This window comes from Arvicola amphibius, chromosome 15 (assembly GCF_903992535.2).
Source record: "Arvicola amphibius chromosome 15, mArvAmp1.2, whole genome shotgun sequence".
NCBI classification, from domain to species: Eukaryota; Metazoa; Chordata; class Mammalia; order Rodentia; family Cricetidae; genus Arvicola; species Arvicola amphibius.
Genome location: NC_052061.1, coordinates 15,578,875 through 15,598,958, shown reverse-complemented (window position 1 = coordinate 15,598,958; position 20,084 = coordinate 15,578,875). Strand labels below are relative to the sequence as shown.

Genomic DNA, 20,084 nt, shown 5'->3' with positions numbered 1-20,084 from the left:
AATCCCTGACATTTCTCCTTCCCCGCCTGGCATTCCAGAAGGGTCCTCTGCCCTCCTCTGATTCTTATTTGGCCTCTGGCTTCTATGAGCCTCGGTTTCCCTCCTGGAAAAGAAGAGGGGTGGGGGTAAAGTCCTACTATTGGGAATGGGGGTCGCTCAGGAGCCCGGGGCGTCGCTCCGGTGGGAGCTCCACCCAGTTCTTTTCGCAGTGACTGTCCCGGGACACCTCGTCGGCGCCGCCCAGCTCTGCGGCCGGCCGCCTGTCCGAGGGGCGGGTGTCCGGGGCGCGCGCGCGATGGGTCGCGTTTGTTCCAGGCGCGGGCGCGCGCCGCGCCCTGGGGCTGTTTCCCCGGCACTTTCCTGTTACTTTCCAGCGGGGAGGACAGTTCCGGGGAGGGCCCTGCCCACGCCCGGTGCATAAAGGCCCAGCCCAAGCGGCCGCCACCACCCTCAGCCAGCCCAGACGCCGTCCGTTCCGCGCCACCATGAGAGGCGCCCACCGCCGCCTCCTGCTCCGTGAGTCCTCGGGGTTGCGCGGGGCCGGGAGGAGGCTCGCGGGACGTGACCAGGCGGGGCAGAGACAGTCAAAGTCCACTCACCTGTGCGCCCCAGAAGGCTCCCAGGGGTGCTGGGCTCTACTGCTGCCAATTTGAAGGCTAAGAGGGGAAACTGAGGCACTGGGACATATAAAGGGAGTGGCAAAGCCGGCGTGGTGACACAAGGCGTTAGAGAGGCTGAGGCAGGAGGGTCACCAGTTCCAGGTCTGCCTGGGCTATACAGCAAGACCCTGTCTCAAAAGAACAAAAGAAAAAAAAATGCAGGCTGCGGGCTGGAGAGATGGCACAGAGGTTAAGAGCATTAAGAAAGGACCTGGTTGGTTTCCAGCACCTACATGGTAGCTCTCAAGCGTCTGTAACTCCAGGGGACCCAACACCCTTTTCTGGCTTCCACAAGCACCAGGCATGCATGCAGTTCACAAACAGTAATAAAATTAAGAAAAAAAAAATACAGGATAAAGTAAACTCCACTGGTTGGTCGCCTGTACAGGCGCTCTTATGTGGAACACATGCCAGTGTGAGAATGACCCCAGAGAGTGGGAACCCCCGGCAGAGATGCTCCTTGGGACCTGCCTCAGACTGAGCAGCTGGCTGAAGGGATCGTGTCAGGCTGAGTTTGAACTTGGACTTTCCCGCCCCACCCTGGGTTCCTCCAACTGCTATCCGACTGCTAAGTTACCTAAGTAACTCGATAACAAACAATGAAGAAATGTAATTGAGGTGCAAGCTGGGGTTACCCCAACCACAATGACTGGCCTGCGTGCCAGCAACAGGTGGCAAGTGTCAGGCAGCGCAGGGGCCTGTGGGCTCTGGAACCAGGAACTAGAGTCCCCGTGGGGCACAGTTGGTGACAGACAGCTGCTGAGGCAGGCCTGCCTGTCATCACTGGGCTGGGTCACAGTGACCTTGGGCTTCACCTTCCTCCTCTGTGAAATGGAACAAGACGAGCTGCATTTTACCGTGCTGTTTCAAGGGCCAAGAGTTTGTCCAGAAACTTTCTGGTTGACAGTTTGAATTAACTGAACACATGGGTGTGGTGTCCATGTCTGCCAGCACAGTACTCTGGTAGTGGAGCCAGGAGGATTCGAAGTTCAAGGTCATTCTCTGCTGCGTATTGAGTTTGAGGCCACAGTGAGACCTTACCCCAAAAACCAAAACCAAAACCAACCAACCAGCCTAGCTGGTGTCTTTAATCCTAGCACTAAAGGAGACAGGCAGATCTTGTGAGCTGGAGGTCAGTCTGGTCTACATGACAAGTTCCAGAACGCGTGGGGACACACACACACACACACACACACACACATACACACACACACAAAGGGGGTGGGAGAGAGAATTAAGTGGGTACTGTTTTATCATTGTGATAATTATTTTCTGAGTGAGATGCTGGGGGATCTCCCGCACCAAGCACAAAGGCTTTTCCATTTTGAGCCTGGGAATTTGAACCACTCCTGCCTTCCTACCCCCACTCCTGGCTTCCCATTTTGAGTCTGGGAATTTGAACCAGATGTGTCTGGGAGCAGAAAAGAGCAGCTGTGCTCCTGTTTGGTTAACTTCCAAGCCTCCAGATGTGGGCAGCCTGGCCAGTGTCTTCAGGGTAGTGGAGTAGAGCCCAGCTCAGGGTGTGGGGATGAGGATCCCACCCTGCCTGGGTGACTACTCCAGCCTCCCTTCACCTTCCAGCCTGCTTACCCACTAATCTTTTTCCAAGCTCCAAACCTCACTTTGTCTTGGTGGAGATTGGACGTGACCCCAGCCCCTGCCTCCTGATGCTGCCCTGAGTCTTCTCCGGGTTTCTTAGGAGATAAAATTTCAGGGTAGTTAAGGATGACCTTGAACTTCTCATCCTCCTGTTTCCCCTTCTGAGGACTTGTGCAACCAGGCCTGACTTCATTTTGATTTTGATTTGATTTGTTTTGTTTTTGAGGCAGAGTTTGGCACTGTAGCTATGTATCCTGGACTGGTTTCGAAATTAGAATAACTCCCCTACTTCTGTTTTGTGTTGTGGTTATTGATGAGACAGGGTCTTGCTATGTAGCCTGGGGACCTGGAGCTCCCCAGGTAGAGCAGGCTGGCCCCAGCAGAGTTCCACCTGCCGCCTCACTAGTGGGCACCACCACACCCACTCCACCATGCTTTGACTCTTTTTTCTTTTTCTGGTTTTTCAAGACAGGGTTTCTCTGTAGCTTTAGAGCCTGTCCTGGAACCAGCTCTTGTAGACCAGGCTGGTCTTGCATGGTTTGAGTCTTAAAGGAGTTACTTAAGGCAATGGAGACTTGGCTCAGTGGTTAAGAACACTTGCTGTTCTTCCAGAAACAGGGGTTTCAGTTCCCTGCAACCACACGGTGGCTAACAACCACCTTTAACTCCAGTTCCAGAAGATACAATGCTATCTTTTGACCTCCCTAGGCACGAGGCAACACACGCGCAGACAAAACATCCATACACATACAAAAGGTTACTTGAGGGCTGGGAAGAGGGCTCTGTCAGTGAATGACCCATGGAAAGGGGGCTGGATATGGTGACTCACTTGTAATCTCAGTGTTGTGGCAGATCCCTGTGGCTCGCTGGCTGCCCAGCCTAGCCTGCATGATGAACACAGGTTCTGTGAGACCCTGCCTCCAAATTCAAGGTGGAAGGCACCAGGACTGGTCACACACAGAGAGACAAGTACTGGCACTAGACTTTAGAAACTGTGAAGTTGCCCCAGGGCCCATCCTGGAGGGAAGGTCGTTTGGTGGGCTGTCACACAAAGAGGAACTGGGTTCTGATGGGGGTGAGAGGGGGAGAAATCCAACATTGTGGCCCCAGAAAAGGAAGAATTCTAACTGGAGGCTGACAGTCGCCAGGCTGGGGTGGTCCAGCCTCAGGATCACCCCAGCTTTAAGGGGGTGAGTTTCACCCGGAGCCTCTGGCCCTCTATTGGCCTGGTGGGAACCCAGTCAGACAAAGACTGAGACCCTCTTAGAGACACTGTCCCCGACCCTTCCACCAACCCTGCCCATAGTGACTGACCCCAGGACCACCCCCCCACCAAGAACCTGGCATGCAGCCAGCCCAGTGGTGGGTGAATCATCCAGGAAGTGACTCACTTCATCTCCCCCTACCAACCAACCCTTCACCCTAGGGCTCGCTCTAGGATTCCTGTTAGAATTCTTTTCTTGATGCTGTGGGAACAACTCTGTCCCCTAGGCTCTCCCCATGTCCCCTGCTTCTCAGACACCCCTCCTCCCACTTTCTGTCTGCATGCCCCCCCCTTCCTCCTGTACTGAGAGGGAAACTGGGCTTCACACCTGCTAGGGCCGCATCTTCACACATGCTACACCCCATTCTTTCTCTTGACTTCTATTTTGAGACAGGCTCTCGTGCCTATGGTCTGTAGCCCAGGAGGAGACTTCGGTCTTCTGGCTTTGCATCCTCCACCGTCACGGTGCTGTACCACTGCACGGGTTGCCAGGCTTTCTCCTTTTAGATTTACTTAGCTTGCGTGCATGGTGGTTTTGCTTGCCTATGTGTGAATGCACCATGTGAACGCCTAGTAGGTCTGGAGATCAGAAGAGGGCACCGAAATCCCTAGAACTGGAGTTACTGACCGTTGTGAGCCACCAAGTGGGCACTGGAAATGGAACCCTGGGTCCCCTGGAACAGCAGCCAGCGCTCAGCGTTCTTATCTGCGGAGCCATCTCTCCTGCTGCCAGTTCTTTTGTTTTGTTTTGTTATTGTGTTTTGAGACAGGGTTTTTCAGTGTAGCCCTGGAACTTGCTTTGTAGACCAGGCTGGCCTCAAACTCACAGAGATCTGCCTGCCTTTGTCTCCCAAGTGCTGGGATTAGAGGCGTGCGCCACCACGGCCTGGCCCAATTCTTTTTTTAAATTTTTCGTTTTATTTTTTTGTGGGGTGGATGTGTGTGTGTGTGTGTGTGTGTGTGTGTGTGTGTGTGCGCACGCGCTCTCATGGCATGACACACATACAGATCAGTTCTCTCCTTCCACCATGTGGATCCCAGCTATTGACTCAGAAGTCGGGTTGTGCCTTTGTTTGAGCTCTCTCTCCTCTTCTTCCTCCTCCACCACCCCCTTTCGATTTTTGGCCTTGGAGATGAAACCCAGGGCCTTGTTTCAGTCAGATTCCCACGGATTTGCACTTGAATTTTGTGTAAACTTAAGAGCTTCCTGCCTCAGCCTCAAGTCAGTGGGTCACACACTTCTTGCCCTCATGCCCTGCTTCCCCTTCTCTCCCTGCTTCTCTCTTCCTTCCCCATCATTTCTTTTCTCTCTGCCTCTGCTTTCTTGGATGTCTGTCTCTAGTGACTGCGGCTACCTATGGCTTCCTGTCCTGCCTGGCGGGATGCCTGCCAGCTACAGCGAGGTAGCAAGGCTGTGTTCCGCAGCCACCCGCCCTCCACCGCAGCCACTTCCTGTGTGTGAGGAGGGCCTCTCTGACTTGTTACCCTGCGGTTGACAGCGGGTAGGTGTGGGTGGTGCTGGAGTGACAGAGCTTGGGTGGGACCTGGGAAACACAGTCCGAGTCGTCATTCTTCCCTAAAGGGTCATCGGGCCGTGGTGGCGCACACCTTTAATCCCAGCACTTGGGAGGCAGAGGCAGGTGGATCTCTGTGAGTTCGAGGTTGGCCTGGTCTAAAAAGCAAGTTCCAGGACAGGCTCCAAAGCTCTACAGAGAAACCCTGTCTCAAGAAACAAACAAAAAGAATGACAAGGGTCTGGCCTGGTAGCACAGGCCCGTCTCAGCTCCTTAGGTCACTGAGGTAGGAGAACTTCAAGTTCAAGCCCAGCCTGTACAATTTAGAAGTAAAGTAAAAAGCGGGGGGGGGGGGGGGGGGTATTGGGAACAAGGCTCAGTGGTTAGAGCAACTGCCTAGCATGCAAAGGCCTGGGGCTCATGAGGGAAAACAATGTAAAACGTGGTCGCTCCAACAGGGTGGAGGTTGGAGGGTCAGGAGTTCAAGGTCATCCTACTTCAAACAAACCTGAAGTGGCCAAGATAACTTAGTCCATAAAGGTGGCTGCTGTATGTAAACCCAGTGACCTAAATTTAATCCAGGGCTCCATGTAGTGAAAAGAGAAACAGCTTCCACACAGGATGTTGTAAATGCACTGCTTAGTTTTTTGTTAACTTGACACAAGCTGCAGAGTCATTTGAGACGAGGGACCCTCAGTTGAGAAAAGGCCACAAGTTGACCTGTTAGTCAAGTTTGTGGAGTATTTTCTTGATTAATGATTGATGTGGGAGGGGCCAGTGCCCCCCCCCCCCTTTCTTTGAGACATAATCTCTCTGTACAGCACTGAGTGTCCTGGAACTCACTCTGTAGACCAGGCTGGCCTCGAACTCAGAGATCCGCCTGCTTTGCCTCCCAAGTGCTGGGATTAAAGGTATGCGCCACAGCCCTAGTTTAATATTGTCTTTCACAGTTACTCTTTATCTTAGTTTGGTTTCTGTGCCGTGATAAACACATAGACACAGACACACACATACACACAACCTGGGCTATATAAAATAGCAGGCTGATCAAGCCAGTGAGTAGCCTTCCTCTGTAGATAAACTTTTCTGTCCCGCTAGTCAATTCTATCTAGTCAGCCAATTCCCCCATTAACCACACAGAGACTTAATATTAATTATAAATGCTTGGCCTATAGCTCAGGCTTATTACTAATTAGCTCTTGCAACTTAACCCATATTTCTTATCTAAATTCTACGACGTGGTTCATGGCTTGTTGCCTCATTTTCTACATGTCCTACTTCCTCTGTGTCTGGCTCTCTCGACTCCCGAGTCTTCCTCCTCTTCTTCAAGCTCTTTTTTTTTCTGCAAGTCCCACCTAACCTCTATCTGCCCACCCACTGGCCAGTCAGCTTCTTTATTAACCCAGTCATAGTAACACATATTCACATGGTCTCTGCTTCAGTCCCTGGTTTCTGTCTCCTGCTTTGACTTCCCTGAAAATAGACTGTAACCTGTAAGCAGATAAACCCTTTCCTGCCCAGCTTGCTTTTGATCATGGTGTTTATCACAGCATAGAGTCCAAACTAAGACAAAGATTTAAGTGTAAAAGACAGTGTTTAGCCAGGCAGTGGTGGTGCACACCTTTAATCCCAACACTCGAGAGACAGAGGCAGGCAGATTTCTGTGAGTTCGAAGCTAGCCTGGTCTACGTAGTGAGTTTCAGAGCTATATAGAGAGACTATGCCTTTTTTTTATGTATACAATATTTTGTCTACATGTATTCCTGCAGGCCAGAAGAGGGCATCAGACCTCATTACAGATGGTTGTGAGCCACCATGTAGTTGCTGGGAATTGAACTCAGGACCTTTGTTAAGAGCAGGCAATGATCTTAACAGCTGAGCCATCTCTCCAGCCCCAGAGATGATGGAGGAGTATTTATGTGTTAATTTTTTTGGTTAATAAAGAAACTGCCTCGGCCTTTTAATAGGACAGAAAATTAGGTAGACAAAATAAACAGAACAAAATGCTGGATAAAAGGCAATGGGGAGACGATGCTTCAGGCAGTCGCCATAAATGGTTGCCATGCCTCCCCTCTCTGAGATGAACACAGGTTAAGATCTCTCCTGGTAAGCGACCACCTCTTGGTGCTACACGGATTACTAAATATGGGTTAATTAACCAATGAGAGGCTAAAACTAATGGGCCAGACAATGTTTAAAAGAATACAGTTTCCATGTAATTATTTTGGGTAAAACTAGCCGGATGGCGGGACACAGCCCGCCACTCCATCTACACAGAGAGACTATGTCTTAAAAGAAAGTGTTAATCCCTAGGCACGTAGTAGGGTTTGTTGCCATCATCACCTCCATTGCCACAGAAAGGGAAACCGGGTGAGAGAGTAATGAAGCTGTCATCCATCATGCAAAAGCTTCCTGTGGCTTCCTTTCTCCACCCCACAGGCCTGGAGAGCCTAGAGCTCAGCCACCTGTACACAGGCTGTCTGGTGCTCAGGCCCTGGATGGGCCACTGTGGGTGCCAATCCCCTGGCTGTAGGTGTCTGAGCCACAGGAAGCAACACCTGGGTTTTGTAGTTTTTCCTCTCTGTGCTTTGTTTTTGAGGCAGATTCTCACTATGTGACGTAGGCTAGTTTAAAACTTGCATCTGGAAACTCTTGTCTGGCTTTCTGTTTTCTTTGTTGGTTTTGTTTTTTGCTTTGTTTGTTGTTTTAGAGACAGGACTCTTGTAGGCTATATTGGTCTTAACCTTGCTATGTAGCCAAGGATAACCTCAAACTTCTGATCCTCTTGTAATTTAACCGCTTCCCAAATATTGGGATTACAGCATGCGTCCCATGCTCTACTTTGTGAAAATTGTTGTTGTTTGCTTGTTTGTTTAATGTTTTTAAAAGATCTATTTATGTATTCTGTGTATATGCATCTTCTGCCTGCATGTATGTCTGCACACCAGAAGAGGGCATCAGATTCCATTAAAGACAGTTGTGAGCTGCCATGTGGGTGCTGGGAATTGAACTCATGACCTCTGGAAAAACAGTCAGTGCTCTTAACTGCTGAGCCATCTCCCCAACCCTGGTTGATTTTTTTTTTTTTTTTTTGAGATGGGAATCTCAGTATGTAGCCCAGGGTTGGCCTTGAGCTCCTAATTCTCCTTCCTCAACATCCTGAGTGACTGAATTATAAGCAAGTGTCATTATCCTTGCCTGCTGGGTCTATTTTGAGTACAAAATAGTACAACTACAGAATCTTAGCCCAGGCAGGGTCCGCACCCACTCCCACAGACACACAGCTTTGGCCGCCTGTCCCCGCTCTGGGTTCCGGCTGACCATCTTTTGCTTTGTTGCAGTGATGTGCATCCCACTGAGCCTGTCAGGAGCCCAAACCCAGAAGACTGGAGGTAAGGCCATTGGACACTAGGGCTCCAAGGCCAGAGCTGGGGAGGGAATCCCAGCCGACCACAGAGCCCCAGGAGCAGATGGACAGCCGCTGGGGAAGCTTGGGGCCAATCCTCACAACTTTCCAAGATTCTGTTCCGGGTGGCACTTCCCCTCTACTGGGCCTCCTTTACTCTCTTACCAAAGTACCTGCCCCCCACAGGCTGTCCCCGCTGGCCGTGCCCTAAGAACTCAGTTTGTGTTGATAAGAGAAGCTGTCAATGCAAGGAAGGCTTCACCTCAAGTGGCACAAATAGTCACGGGCTCATCACGAGACTCATAGAGACCTGTGAAGGTACAGAGGCTTGGGGTGGGCACATGGAGAGATGACAAGGTGTGGTCTGGGGCTAGGGGTCTCAGCTGCGTCAAATACAGAAAAAAGACAGCAAGATAGGGAGGCAAGAAGCTAACAATTAGGGTTTCCTGAGAGAGGGGGACTGGGTTCTGGGGATCGGTGCCTGAACTTGGCTTTAGGAGTGGGGAGGGGGAGGCTTGTCTGCCATTCCACCCCCACATTGGTATTGTCCATCCAGAGGACTGAGAGGAGCAGAGCTGACAGTTGCAGCCTTCAGGAATAGCTAGCTCAAACTATAGCACAGGGCGTAATTCCCCTCAGCGATGCTGGCTGTCACTGCTCCATGCTGTAGTCAGGAGGGGTGGGAGACCCTCCATAAAAGAACTTTACAATTTGGGAGGTGACCCTGACCGCTTGTTGTGTTGTAGATGTCAACGAATGTTTACAACCTGGTATGTCAACGATCTGTGGCTCGTTCGCCACGTGTAAGAACTCAGAGGGGAGCTATTACTGCACATGCAACCTGGGGTATAAGCTCCGTTCTGGGAAGACATCGTTTGCTAACAAGAGTGAGAACACATGTGAAGGTAAGAGCCCGCCAGCGTCACCCATGTCAGCTTCAAGGTCATCAGCATTAATTACCACAGCAGCCACAGGGCAGGGTCCTGATGTTGGTTCCGCCTCTGTGGTTTGCTCTGGGTCATGTGTCACATCCACAAGCATAGAGAGGCAGGGAGAAGGGGACCCCCTGCTCAGGCCTCATCCTGATAGCCGAGTGTGGCCCTGAAAGCCCTGTTTAGTCGGGTATTGTGGTGCACATCTATGATCCAGCACTCTGGAGTTTGAGGCTAGAATGTGAGTCAAAGAGATCTCTGTCAGTTTAAGGCCAGCCTGGTCTACAGAGGGAGTTCCAGGACAGCCAGGGCTACACAGAGAAACCCTGTCTTGGAAACAAAAACAAAACAAACAACAAAAAGAATTCTGAACCCTTTTTTCCCCGTGGCTTCGCTCTGTATTTCCTAAGCAGTACAGAAAATGCAGCATGGGGGCTGGAGAGATGGCTCAGTGGTTAAGAGCATTGCCTGCTCTTCCAAAGGTCCTGAGTTCAATTCCCAGCAACTACATGGTGGCTCACAACCATCTGTAGTGAGGTTTGGTGCCCTTTTCTGGCCTGTAGGCACACACACAGACAGAATATTGTATACATAATAAATAAATATTTTTTTAAAAAAAGAAAATGCAGCATGGGAGAGGAATGAGGGATTCACTACAGAAATCTTTAACAGAATTTTATAAGGGAAAAATGACTTTATTTACCCAGAACAGTAAATATGATGGCAAACAGACATTACCAACCTATATCCACCTGTTGTTTACAGAATTTATGGTGGATATTTGTTATATAAAGTTGTTTCCAACTTACTGGTTGTTTTCAGCAAATGATTACCACAACACACTCACACACACAAAGGCACACAGATACATTATTCTGGGTCAGGAGCATGGGAGAGCACAGAGCGTGAGATCAAAGCTGTGCATTAGATTAGGCTGTGAAGCTGATTACCCCGTCAATCCAAGGCACAGAAAGGTTGGACGCATTGTTCTCTGAACCGCAGGTTAAACTTCGACAGGCTGCACACAGCAGCACAGCAGCGTTAAGTGCACACTCAGGGGATTTCAAGGCAGGTGATTAACTTGATGGTACAATTTGGAAAAAGTTCATCCTCTGAATGCAAGAGATAGTTTCAAAGCCAGGTATGAGGTACAAGCCTTTAATCCCAGCACTCAGGAGGCAGAGGCAGGAGGATCTCTGTGAGTTCAAGGCCAGCCTCGTCTACAGAGCAAGTTCCAGGACAGCCAGGGTTAAATAACGAGACTCTGTCTCAAAGAGAAAGACTCTCACACACACAAAGAGAGAGACTGATTTTCAGAAAACTATGTCAATACATGAGTGACACAGTGTCTCCATGGACCTCAAGGTGACAAATAGCACCCAGCTCAGAGCAGGACCATTCAGTGCCTAAGGCCCTGGCTTAGCCATCGATTAGCACTCCAGACTCCAGCCTGAACTGCTTAGAGGACACGCCCACCTGGATCACACTCAAAGGCTGGCAGGAGCTCTGGGGTCACATCCTCTGCGGCTTCTTTACTACTTGGTTCAGGAAGTTCAGAAGTTCCTTCCGCTCATCTGCATCTCATTTGCATACGCCACCACCCTTCTGCCCATCTACATTTCATTTGCATAAGCCGACACGTCTCTGCTCATCTGCATCTCATTTGCATAAGCCTCTATCACAAGCACGTTCCGCTGCAGTGTCTGTCCTCTTCCCAGCATCAGTGGACACTGGGGTGACACCTGCGCCCTCCGGGATCCACACAGTTACTGCTGAGCCTGGAAGTCTCCCTAAGCAGCCAGCTACAGTACACCCACGGACACAGCCTGGAGGCCCAGGAGAAAAGACACCCAAGGGTAGGCCACATTCCCTGCCGTTGCTCCTGCTGGAAGACAGCACTATGGTCAGCCTCGTCCATTGCTCTTCCCAATCACCGTTCTATCCCCAGCAATCCTGGTTCCTTGAAGACAGCATAGAATGGTATGACCAGATTGGGCAGGGTGACATCAACCCCCAACACATTCAGAGTTGAAGGCAAGCACCGTGCAAAAGAAGGTGCTATGGAAGACCATAACCACTGACCCAGAACCCACCCTCACCTGAAGATGTCAATCTGCTACTGCCAGGCAAGGCAATTCAGGACAAGGAGGCAGGGCTACACTCAGTGCATCCCCACAGGTCTGTGACCCGGACAGGAGAGAGGACAGAAATGCCTGTCACTCCTACTTCCATGGACACAGCTCCCTTTCTGGACACTGTGATATTGAAGGGTTGGCATTAGTAGAATACATGTTCTTACTTCCCTAACTCCAGCCAAGTGATGCCTGGCTGGTTGTGTACCAGCTGGTCACTGCTCACCATACAGGCTGGCTCCCACTGTGTGGCTCCCTGGCCAGTGTTATTCCTTCTTGCCCTGCCCATTCTACTGGGCTTCTATATAAAGGGGGTGTGGCTTGGGAGCAAGGCTCACTCCTTCTCCGCTGCACAGAACAGAAGGCATCATATGATACCTTCATATGAGTTAGAAGGGGGTGTGCCCACAGAAGGAGATTGGAATATTCCAGATGCTTCTGTGTCATGACCCTAGCCAACCCTGAGCCTGAGGCTTCAACTTCAAGCACACAACACCTCCTCTCCCCCCGCTTCTTCTCATGAGGTAGATGAGGGTCAGAACCCCAGAGTCTGTAGGAACACCCAGGGCGGCTACGCACGCAGATGTCACCTGACCTCAAGCCCAGGCTGAGGCCCCAAAGGTATGCACAGGTGTACCCCCAGAAGCATCTGCAAGACCAGACAGGAGCTGGGAGGAAGAGGCGGGGCTGTAGCCTGAAGAGGGAGAAGTTCTGCTGGGTCTCGGGAGCTCCCAGAACTATGAAGACCCCACTGAGGATACAGCTCCCAGCAACATGTTCCGACAGGGTAGGGAGGCCCCAGGGTGTTCTCAGCCCAGAAGCTCTGGAACCCCCAGAGCTTGGCTCTTTCTCATTAGTGAGAACAGTATCACATCCTGTTCCGAGAAGGGTCAGAAAGCAACAAGAGGCCTGGGTCATGAAGTCCAGCCCCATGACCCAATCTGCTTCCTGGTTTTACCTCCTATAAACGGAGTCCCCTGATCCTTGCGGGGCCTGTCCTGCAGAGGTCACATGCAGCTGAGTTTGAGGCAGTGAGAAGATGGAAAGCAGGCACAATGCATGGAGGTATGAGCGGGGGCCAGGATGACCCTTTGCTTCTGTTCTCAGATGTAAATGAATGCACTTCCGGGCAAAACCGCTGCCACCCATCTACCCATTGCATCAACAAGTTGGGCAACTATTCTTGCAACTGTCGTCACGGCTGGAAACCTGTTCTTGGATCCCCCAATGGCCCAATCAACACAGTGTGTGAAGGTCCGGATGCCACCTTTTAAGGACCCGCAGTCTTGTTTAAGATTTATTTAGCCAGGTGTGGCAAAACACACCTTTTATCCCACCACTCGGAAGGCAGGCAGAAGCAGGCTTACCCTTGTGAGTTCCGGGCCAATGACCCTGCTTAAAATATATATATATATATATATATATATATATATATATATATATATATATATATGCACCACATGGATGCAGGTGCCCAGGGAAGTCGGAGGAGGCGTCAGCTCTCCTGGAACTGGAGTTAGAGCTGCTTGTAAGCCACCCGGTGTGGATGCTGAACCTGAAGGTTAACTGAGTCATCTCTGCAGTCCTCGTGTTTACTTAAGGAATGAAAGGAGGCTCTGTGGGGTCAGGCCTTAATCTCCTGAGGTTGAATGTAAAAAGCTGAGGGGCCCAGGAAGGGAGGTGAGACACTGAGAGGTATCCCCAGAGGACCCCAGATGAAGTCCATAGTCCTGTTTTCCCGTGTACATTCGCCTTAGACCTCTCCACATTCCTAACCTGTCATGTACCACTCACTGAGGCCACCAGGGACCAGTACTTTCAAGCCAGGCACTATGGATGTACTAAGGAAGAGACTGGGACCATACAGAAAGGACCTAACCCCTGTTTTGTGTCCCCAGATATCGATGAGTGCAGCACTGGGCAGCATCAGTGCCACAACTCCACCACCTGCGATAACACCCAAGGCTCCTACAAGTGCCGCTGCCGCCCAGGTTGGAAGCTAATCTCTAGGTTGCCCAGTGACCCAAAGAGCACCAAGTGCCAAGGTACTTGCCCTAGCCACCCAGCACCTCCATGCCCTGCCCATGCACTCTGAGATTACTGAGCCACAGTTCTGTCCCTACAGAACCCTTCCCTGCCTGGACACTGCTGCCCACAGCCCAGAGCCGGGTGAGTAGCCAGTGGGGACCAAGAGGTTGGATCCCTTCACACAGTCTGTCCATCCCCTTCAGCTGTGCTGCTGCCCACCTGTGACCCACTGTTTTGTTTCCTTTCCCAGAGTCTCTCTCGCTTTTCTGTTGAAGTCCAGAATCTGCTCAGGGACTTTGATCCAGCTATAGCCAGCTACACCATCCAGGTAAGGGAGAGGTCTGGGGACCCCAGCGCAGTAGGGGAAAACCAGTGTCCCTGACGTGCAGCCGTGTGTGTGTGTGTGTGTGTGTGTGTGTGTGTGTGTGTGTGTGTGTTTGTGTTACGACACAAAGGCTGTCGAAACGGCAACGACTGGAGCAGTTAAGAGTGGAGTTAAGCAGAGTGTGGTACACTATGCTGCTTGGAGCCTGGGGAAGGATCTCAGATTCCTGAGCTATGCAGAAAGACCCTGTGAAAAAAACAACGGAACAGGGCTGGGGTAGCAGTTGGTAGAATGCTTGCCCAGCATGCAAAACACCCTGGGTTTACTTAACTTCTAGCCGTGAACAAACAAGCTGTGGTGGTCAGTGACAGGCCTCCACCCCAGAAGGTAGAGGCAGGAAGATCAATAGCTCAAGGTTATAGGGCTGGGGGTGTGACTCAGTGGTAGACCAGCCTGGACTACCCCAGTGAGGGGCTGGGGGCATGACTCAGCGGAGCCTTGGCAGTCATGCCTGCTGGTGTGTGCGTGCTGTTGTGACATGCATAGGCTCATAAACCTCATCTCTTTGGTTTCTGGCTACTGTGTAAATCTTAATGTATCCCTGCCGCTGGTTCCCCAAGCAACCCATGCGGCTTTTCAGTGTCTGCTGATGGGAAGGGTGGTCCGGGTCCCTTTATTCAGTTCCTGTGGTTCAAACCTCCACAACTCTTGTCACTCGCCACCTCCAGAAACTCATTGAGGCCATGGACAAGCTGCTGGAAGCCCCCACGGATATAGATACTCTAAACGCCACTGACCGCCACCTAGTGGCCACCCAGTTGCTCAAGTATATGGAACAAAGCCTTCGAATGTTGGCCCAGTTCTTACCCAAGGGCCCCTTCACCTACACATCCCCGTCAAACACTGGTAAGGCTTCTTCTGGTCCCACCCCCGGGTACCATCCTGTCCTCGGTTTCCCCAGTCACCCACTGTCACTGTCTTTTCAGAACTGTCCCTGATGATCAAGGAACAAGACAACAAAGATGTCACCACAGTGTACCACAGCCAAGCTTGGATGAAACTGGACTGGGCTTTGACAGCTGGAGCTGAAAGCTCAGAAAATGGTAGGGGTCGAGGGAGAGAACCTTCCAGGGAAGCCAGGGTGAGGTCTGGGATGTGGGACAGGCAGACAGCAGCTCATCAGGAGGACCTTAGACTGAGGTGGATGTCCTCACTGGGAGGATGGCAGTGGAGGGAGGACAGGAGGCAAGTCTGTGTCTCTGCCCCCAGGCTACTCCTTGGCAGGCATCCTGTCCAGTCCAAACGTGCAGAAGCTGCTGGCCAATGCCTCCATGGACCTGAGCCCGAGTCGGGATCTGCTGGAGGAGCTCTATGAAAGCCCGGTTCTGAGTGTGTCTCTCACGCTCCTCTCAAATGTCAGCTCCATTTTCCTGACCAACACGGACACTGGGAAGCTCACCTCCAACGTCACGTTCAAATTCTCCTATTCTCCTGTGAGTCCTTAAATGGGAAGAGCGGGGGGAGGGGGATGCTCTGCTGCTCATTCCCTACCCAAAGTCAAAGTGGCCCTTCTTGACCCACATGGTAGAAGGACAGAACCAAAGAAAAACCAATTTAGCCTTTAATACCAGCACTCAGGAGGCAGAGGCAGGTGGATCTATGAGTTCGAGGTCAGCCCGGTCTACAGAGTGAGTCCCAGGACAGCCAGGGCCACACACACACATATACACACCCCAAAAAGAAAAGAAAAACCAAAAGTGTCCTACTCCTTTTCTTTTGTGTACACAAAATAGATATAATTTAAAAAACACTAAAAAATACAGAAAACTTTTAAAATTACAGATGGGTGTGGTGACACACACCTTTAATTCTAGCACTTTGGAGGGTCTCTGAGCGAGGCCAGTCTGGTCTAGAGAGAGAGTTACAGGATAGAGCTCTCTAGAGAGACCCTGTCTCAGAAAATAAGCGAAGCATTTGCTGTGGTCTTGTGGCATAGGTGTCTTACTCCCAGCTGCAGGGAGGGAGGAGAGTCACGGTTCAAAGCCTGGGCCAGCCTGGGCTCGGACTTGCTTAGAATTCAGAAGGGCCTGGGTTCACTGCTGAATGAATGAATGAATGAATGAATGAATGAAGCTAATAAATAGCTGGCAGGCAAGGCTAGCAGTTGACTCAAGGAAGAATGTTTGCCTGTCATGGTAAGGTCTGGGCTTGATCCTCTCCGTATCATAAAAAGGTTAAAAAACAAAACAACACTACAGTCTAAGCCCAGCAAGATGGCTCAGCAGGCAGAGGTGCTTCACCATGCCTCAGTTTAATTCTTGACCTGAGCTCATCTCCAAGACCTGCATCTTGGGAGAAAACTAATTCCCAAGACATGCTCTGCCTCCCGTATGCATGCAGGAGCACAAGGACAACCCCACCAATGAATCTGTGCGCCACATGTATGCCTGGTCCCCCGGAGGCCATAAGAGGGCATCAGATTCCCTGGAACTGGAATTAAGACAGTTTGAGCTACCATGTGGGTCCTGGGAATTGAACCTGGGTCCTCTGGAAGAACACCCACCTGTGTCTGCTGATGTCTGCTGTGAGTGGATTAAAGGTGGAAGTGGTGGCTCATTCCCAGCACTCGGGAGGCAGGCAGATCTCTGAGTTTGAAGCCAGCCTGATCTACGTAGCAAGTTCTAGTATAGCTAGGGCTACACAGAGAAACCCTGTCTTGGAGTAAAAAAAAAAGGTGTGTCACATCTGGCTACATACATGTTAACTTTTAAAGTTAAAAAAAAATTAGTCTAGGCTGGATATAGCTCAGTTGGTAGAATATTTGTCTAGCATGCATGAAGCCCTAGATTCAAAGATTAAATGACTACATAAAATGTAATCCAAACACTCAAGAGGTAGAAGCAGGAATATAAAAGCATCATCATCCTCAGCCACATGGTGAGTTTGAGGGCAATCAGGAATGCATGAGACTGTCTTAAATTTGTGGGTGGATGGATGGATGGATGGATGGAGAGAGGTAGCATGGGGATCCTTCCCTTGCAGTACATTCAATAAACCTGGTTTTTGTTTTTAAATTACAATCTGAAAGCAATCATTCCCCACAGATTCTTTTAATTTCTTTGGCATTTATTACCTGCTAACTGCTTGTGATTTGCTTCAGCTCACAACAGGGACTGGTGTCCTGTCGTCCCATTGCTGGCTCCCCATGCTCTCTGCGCAGAGTAGACATATTATGCAACCAAAAGCAAGGTCCTCTGCTTACCCCAGACCCTAACTGTGCTTCAGACACCCTCATCGCCTGTCTGCCTGTAGGTGGAGTCAAAGCGGCCCCGTGAACAGCTGATATGTGCCTTTTGGGACACTGGTGACGATGGGAGTGGGCGCTGGGCCACTGACGGCTGCTCAATGAATGACACTGGTTTCTGCCAGTGCAACCATCTGAGCAGCTTCGCCATCCTGATGGCCCAGTACCACGTGCAGGTAAGTGGCAAGTCCCAACACCACTGGTATCCAGGCTTCCTCCCCTGGAGTCCTGTGACCCAGTAGCTGATGGGTACAGGCCCCCACCCAAGTCCCTGCACAAATGTGATCCAGTAGCTAATGGATGTACGCCCCCACCCGAATCCCTGCACAAATGTGACCCAGTAGCTGACGGATGCAGGCCCCCACCCGAGTCCCTGCACAAACATGATCCAGTAGCTGACGGATGCAGGCCTCCACCCGAGTCCCTGAACAAGTATGAAACACTGCTAAAAATCCAAGTTTGTGCAGATGAGACGGGCTAATAAGCCAACAAACATGCCTACACACTTCAGCCCTAATAACCTGAGTTTCATCTTCAGATAACACATACAGTGAGTGGCAGGCAGATGCTTCATGCCATACACACAAATAGATAAATGTAATAAAAATGCCCTGTGTAGAATATCCCAGAAAGTATAGCTTTCTGAACATGACCAGAACCTGAGTCTCATGGTCAGCTGTAATTATTTTAGCCAGGCAGAGTTGGCCCTATGGTTCAAGACAGGCGTGTGAAGTCTCTGACTTCTCATGGGTGCTAAGAAGTTAATAAGTGTGTAGGGAAAAAAGGAGTCCCCCCCCCCAGCCCACCCCTACCCCTGCCCCGTGTACGGGAACACCACTCCACTCATCCTGAGCTGCCCCCCCCAGGACCCAAGACTGGAGCTGATCACCAAGGTGGGGCTGTCACTCTCCCTCGTCTGCCTGCTGCTGTGTATCCTGACCTTCCTGCTGGTGAAGCCCATCCAGAGCTCCCGGACCATGGTGCACCTGCACCTGTGCATCTGCCTTTTCCTGGGCTCTCTCATTTTCCTGGTTGGCGTCGAGAACGAAGGGGGTGAGGTATGTTCCTGTCCTGACCTCACTAGAGCGTGGAGTGAAGACCTAGGAGTAGGGTAGCCCAGTCTGTCCTGGGGCTCAGTGTGGAAGGCGCCCCATCAGGCTGATTGAGCCCAGCTGCCAGGGCTTTAGAGGCCACTGGGCCTGCCCCGCTGACAGCCCAACCTTTGCACGCACAGGTGAGCCCGCGCTGCCGCCTGGTGGCGATGCTGCTGCACTACCTCTTCCTAGCGGCCTTCTGCTGGATGGCCCTGGAAGGCGTGGAGCTCTACTTCCTGGTGGTGCGTGTGTTCCAGGGCCAAGGCCTGAGCATACAGTGGCGCTGCCTGATAGGCTATGGGGTACCCCTCCTCATCGTGGCCATCTCAGCAGCTGCCAAACTGGACGGCTATGGACAACAAACATAGTAAGTCTCTGTCGAGGTGAGGCTGGAGTGGAGGGCTGGGGCCTGGCGGCCGGCCGGCCTGGACCACTGATGGGTGCTGTTTTCTCCCCAGCTGCTGGTTAAACTATAAGGATGGCTTTCTCTGGAGCTTTGTGGGACCCCTGGCCTTCATCATTTTTGTAAGTGCTCTCTGGGGACTGGAGACCTGAACAGCAAGCCTCCTAACTACCTGCAGCCCCCTAACCCTGACCCATATTCCCTACCCAGTGTAACTCCGCCATTTTCCTCATCACTGTCTGGAAGCTCACAGCGAAGTTTTCTGAAATCAACCCAAACATGAAGAAATTAAGGAAGGCAAGGTGAGAGGGGCAACGGGGAAGGCTGGCAGAGCCAGGCTGAGGAGGGAGTTGGAGAGACTGTTAGCTGCAGCTGCTTCCCCCCCCCCCCCCAGGGTGCTGACCATCACAGCCATTGCTCAACTCATCGTGCTGGGTAGTACCTGGGTCTTTGGCCTGTTCCTCTTCGACCCCCACAGCAGATGGCTGTCCTACATCTTCACCCTGCTCAACTGCCTACAAGGCCTCTTCCTCTTCTTGATGCTTTGCCTGCTCAACAAGAAGGTAGGCAGACCAGAAGCAGCTGTGGGAAGAGCTTGGGGTGGAGGTAGACAGGGCCAGGCCTGATTCCTCTTGTGCCCCTAACCTGGCGCCTTGGGCTCACAGGTGAGGGAAGAGTACCGCAAGTGGGCCTGCTTGCTTGCCGGCAACAAGTACTCGGAGTTCAGCTCTTCCACAGCGGGCACTGGCACCAGCCAGAGTCAAACACGGGTAAGGGGGCTGGCCTGGTGGGGCGGAGCTGGGAGGACAGGCAGGAGAGCTCAGCCTGAAGGGCTCTCCCTCTCCAGTCTCTCAGGGCCTCAGAATCAGGGATGTGAAGGCAAGTTCCAGTCAGGTCACCAGCACATGCTCGAAGCTGTAGCTCTCCTGCCTTCTGTTGCCGCCATCTTCCCAGCTTTGGCCCCATTTCTGATAAAGAAGGGATGTACACCTGGCAGCGAGTGGTAACGGGGCCACTGGTCCTGCTTCTGGGTGCTTCTTTGCCCCATCACAGCTACCGTCTACCACAGACACAGAAGCCAGCCAGCACAGACCTGCCGCCCACTGCTGTGGTACATGAAGCAGGCAGTCCTGGGGACAGAGTGCAGGTCCCTTGACCTGGGCTCTTTGCAACTGTCTTTGGCCTGTAAGAGGCCAGGGTGCTGGGTTCAATTTCCTTAAGCTAAGACTCATGTCATGTCAGCCATCAGTGATCCTGCCTGCTGCCGAGGCTCACGGTACAGAGGCCCAGCTGCCCCTCATCCAGGGCAGAAGGGTCTCATTATTAAAAAGGTTATGTTTTGTAACGTTTTTAAACCTGTAAACCTCTCAATGTTGACACATAAAATTAAATATCCTGATGCAAAACAGGTGGCATGCTTGTTG

General features: G+C 51.4%; 1 protein-coding gene across 5 annotated transcripts; it reads left to right on the top strand.

Annotated features, from left to right (window-relative positions):
- The first annotated feature begins 297 nt into the window (after window positions 1-297).
- On the top strand, window positions 298-20,069 carry Adgre5 (adhesion G protein-coupled receptor E5). Of its 5 annotated transcripts, none has more exons than XM_038312582.2 (20): window positions 298-516; window positions 8,378-8,428; window positions 8,629-8,760; window positions 9,189-9,347; window positions 11,099-11,230; window positions 12,614-12,760; window positions 13,405-13,551; window positions 13,632-13,675; window positions 13,785-13,862; window positions 14,588-14,765; window positions 14,846-14,962; window positions 15,129-15,352; window positions 17,172-17,339; window positions 18,030-18,221; window positions 18,398-18,624; window positions 18,716-18,782; window positions 18,871-18,962; window positions 19,055-19,223; window positions 19,326-19,430; window positions 19,508-20,069. In XM_038312582.2, the coding sequence occupies exons 1-20, from the start codon at window positions 486-488 to the stop codon at window positions 19,535-19,537; spliced, it is 2,490 nt and encodes an 829-aa protein (XP_038168510.1). In that variant the 5' UTR covers window positions 298-485; the 3' UTR covers window positions 19,538-20,069. The 5 variants fall into 5 exon arrangements, with proteins under 5 accessions (XP_038168510.1, XP_038168509.1, XP_038168513.1 ...); XM_038312581.2 differs by having other exon boundaries at window positions 299-516; window positions 11,093-11,230; XM_038312585.2 differs by lacking the exon at window positions 12,614-12,760 and having other exon boundaries at window positions 299-516; window positions 11,093-11,230.
- The last annotated feature ends 15 nt before the right edge of the window (window positions 20,070-20,084 follow it).

Excerpts from the sequence above, each read along its gene's own strand:
- Adgre5 (XM_038312581.2), top strand. The coding sequence starts at position 486 with ATGAGAGGCGCCCACCGCCGCCTCCTGCTCC. Across the intron at positions 12,761-13,404 it reads AATCAACACAGTGTGTGAAG|ATATCGATGAGTGCAGCACT; the intron begins GTCCGGATGCCA and ends TTGTGTCCCCAG. Across the intron at positions 19,224-19,325 it reads TTTGCCTGCTCAACAAGAAG|GTGAGGGAAGAGTACCGCAA; the intron begins GTAGGCAGACCA and ends TTGGGCTCACAG.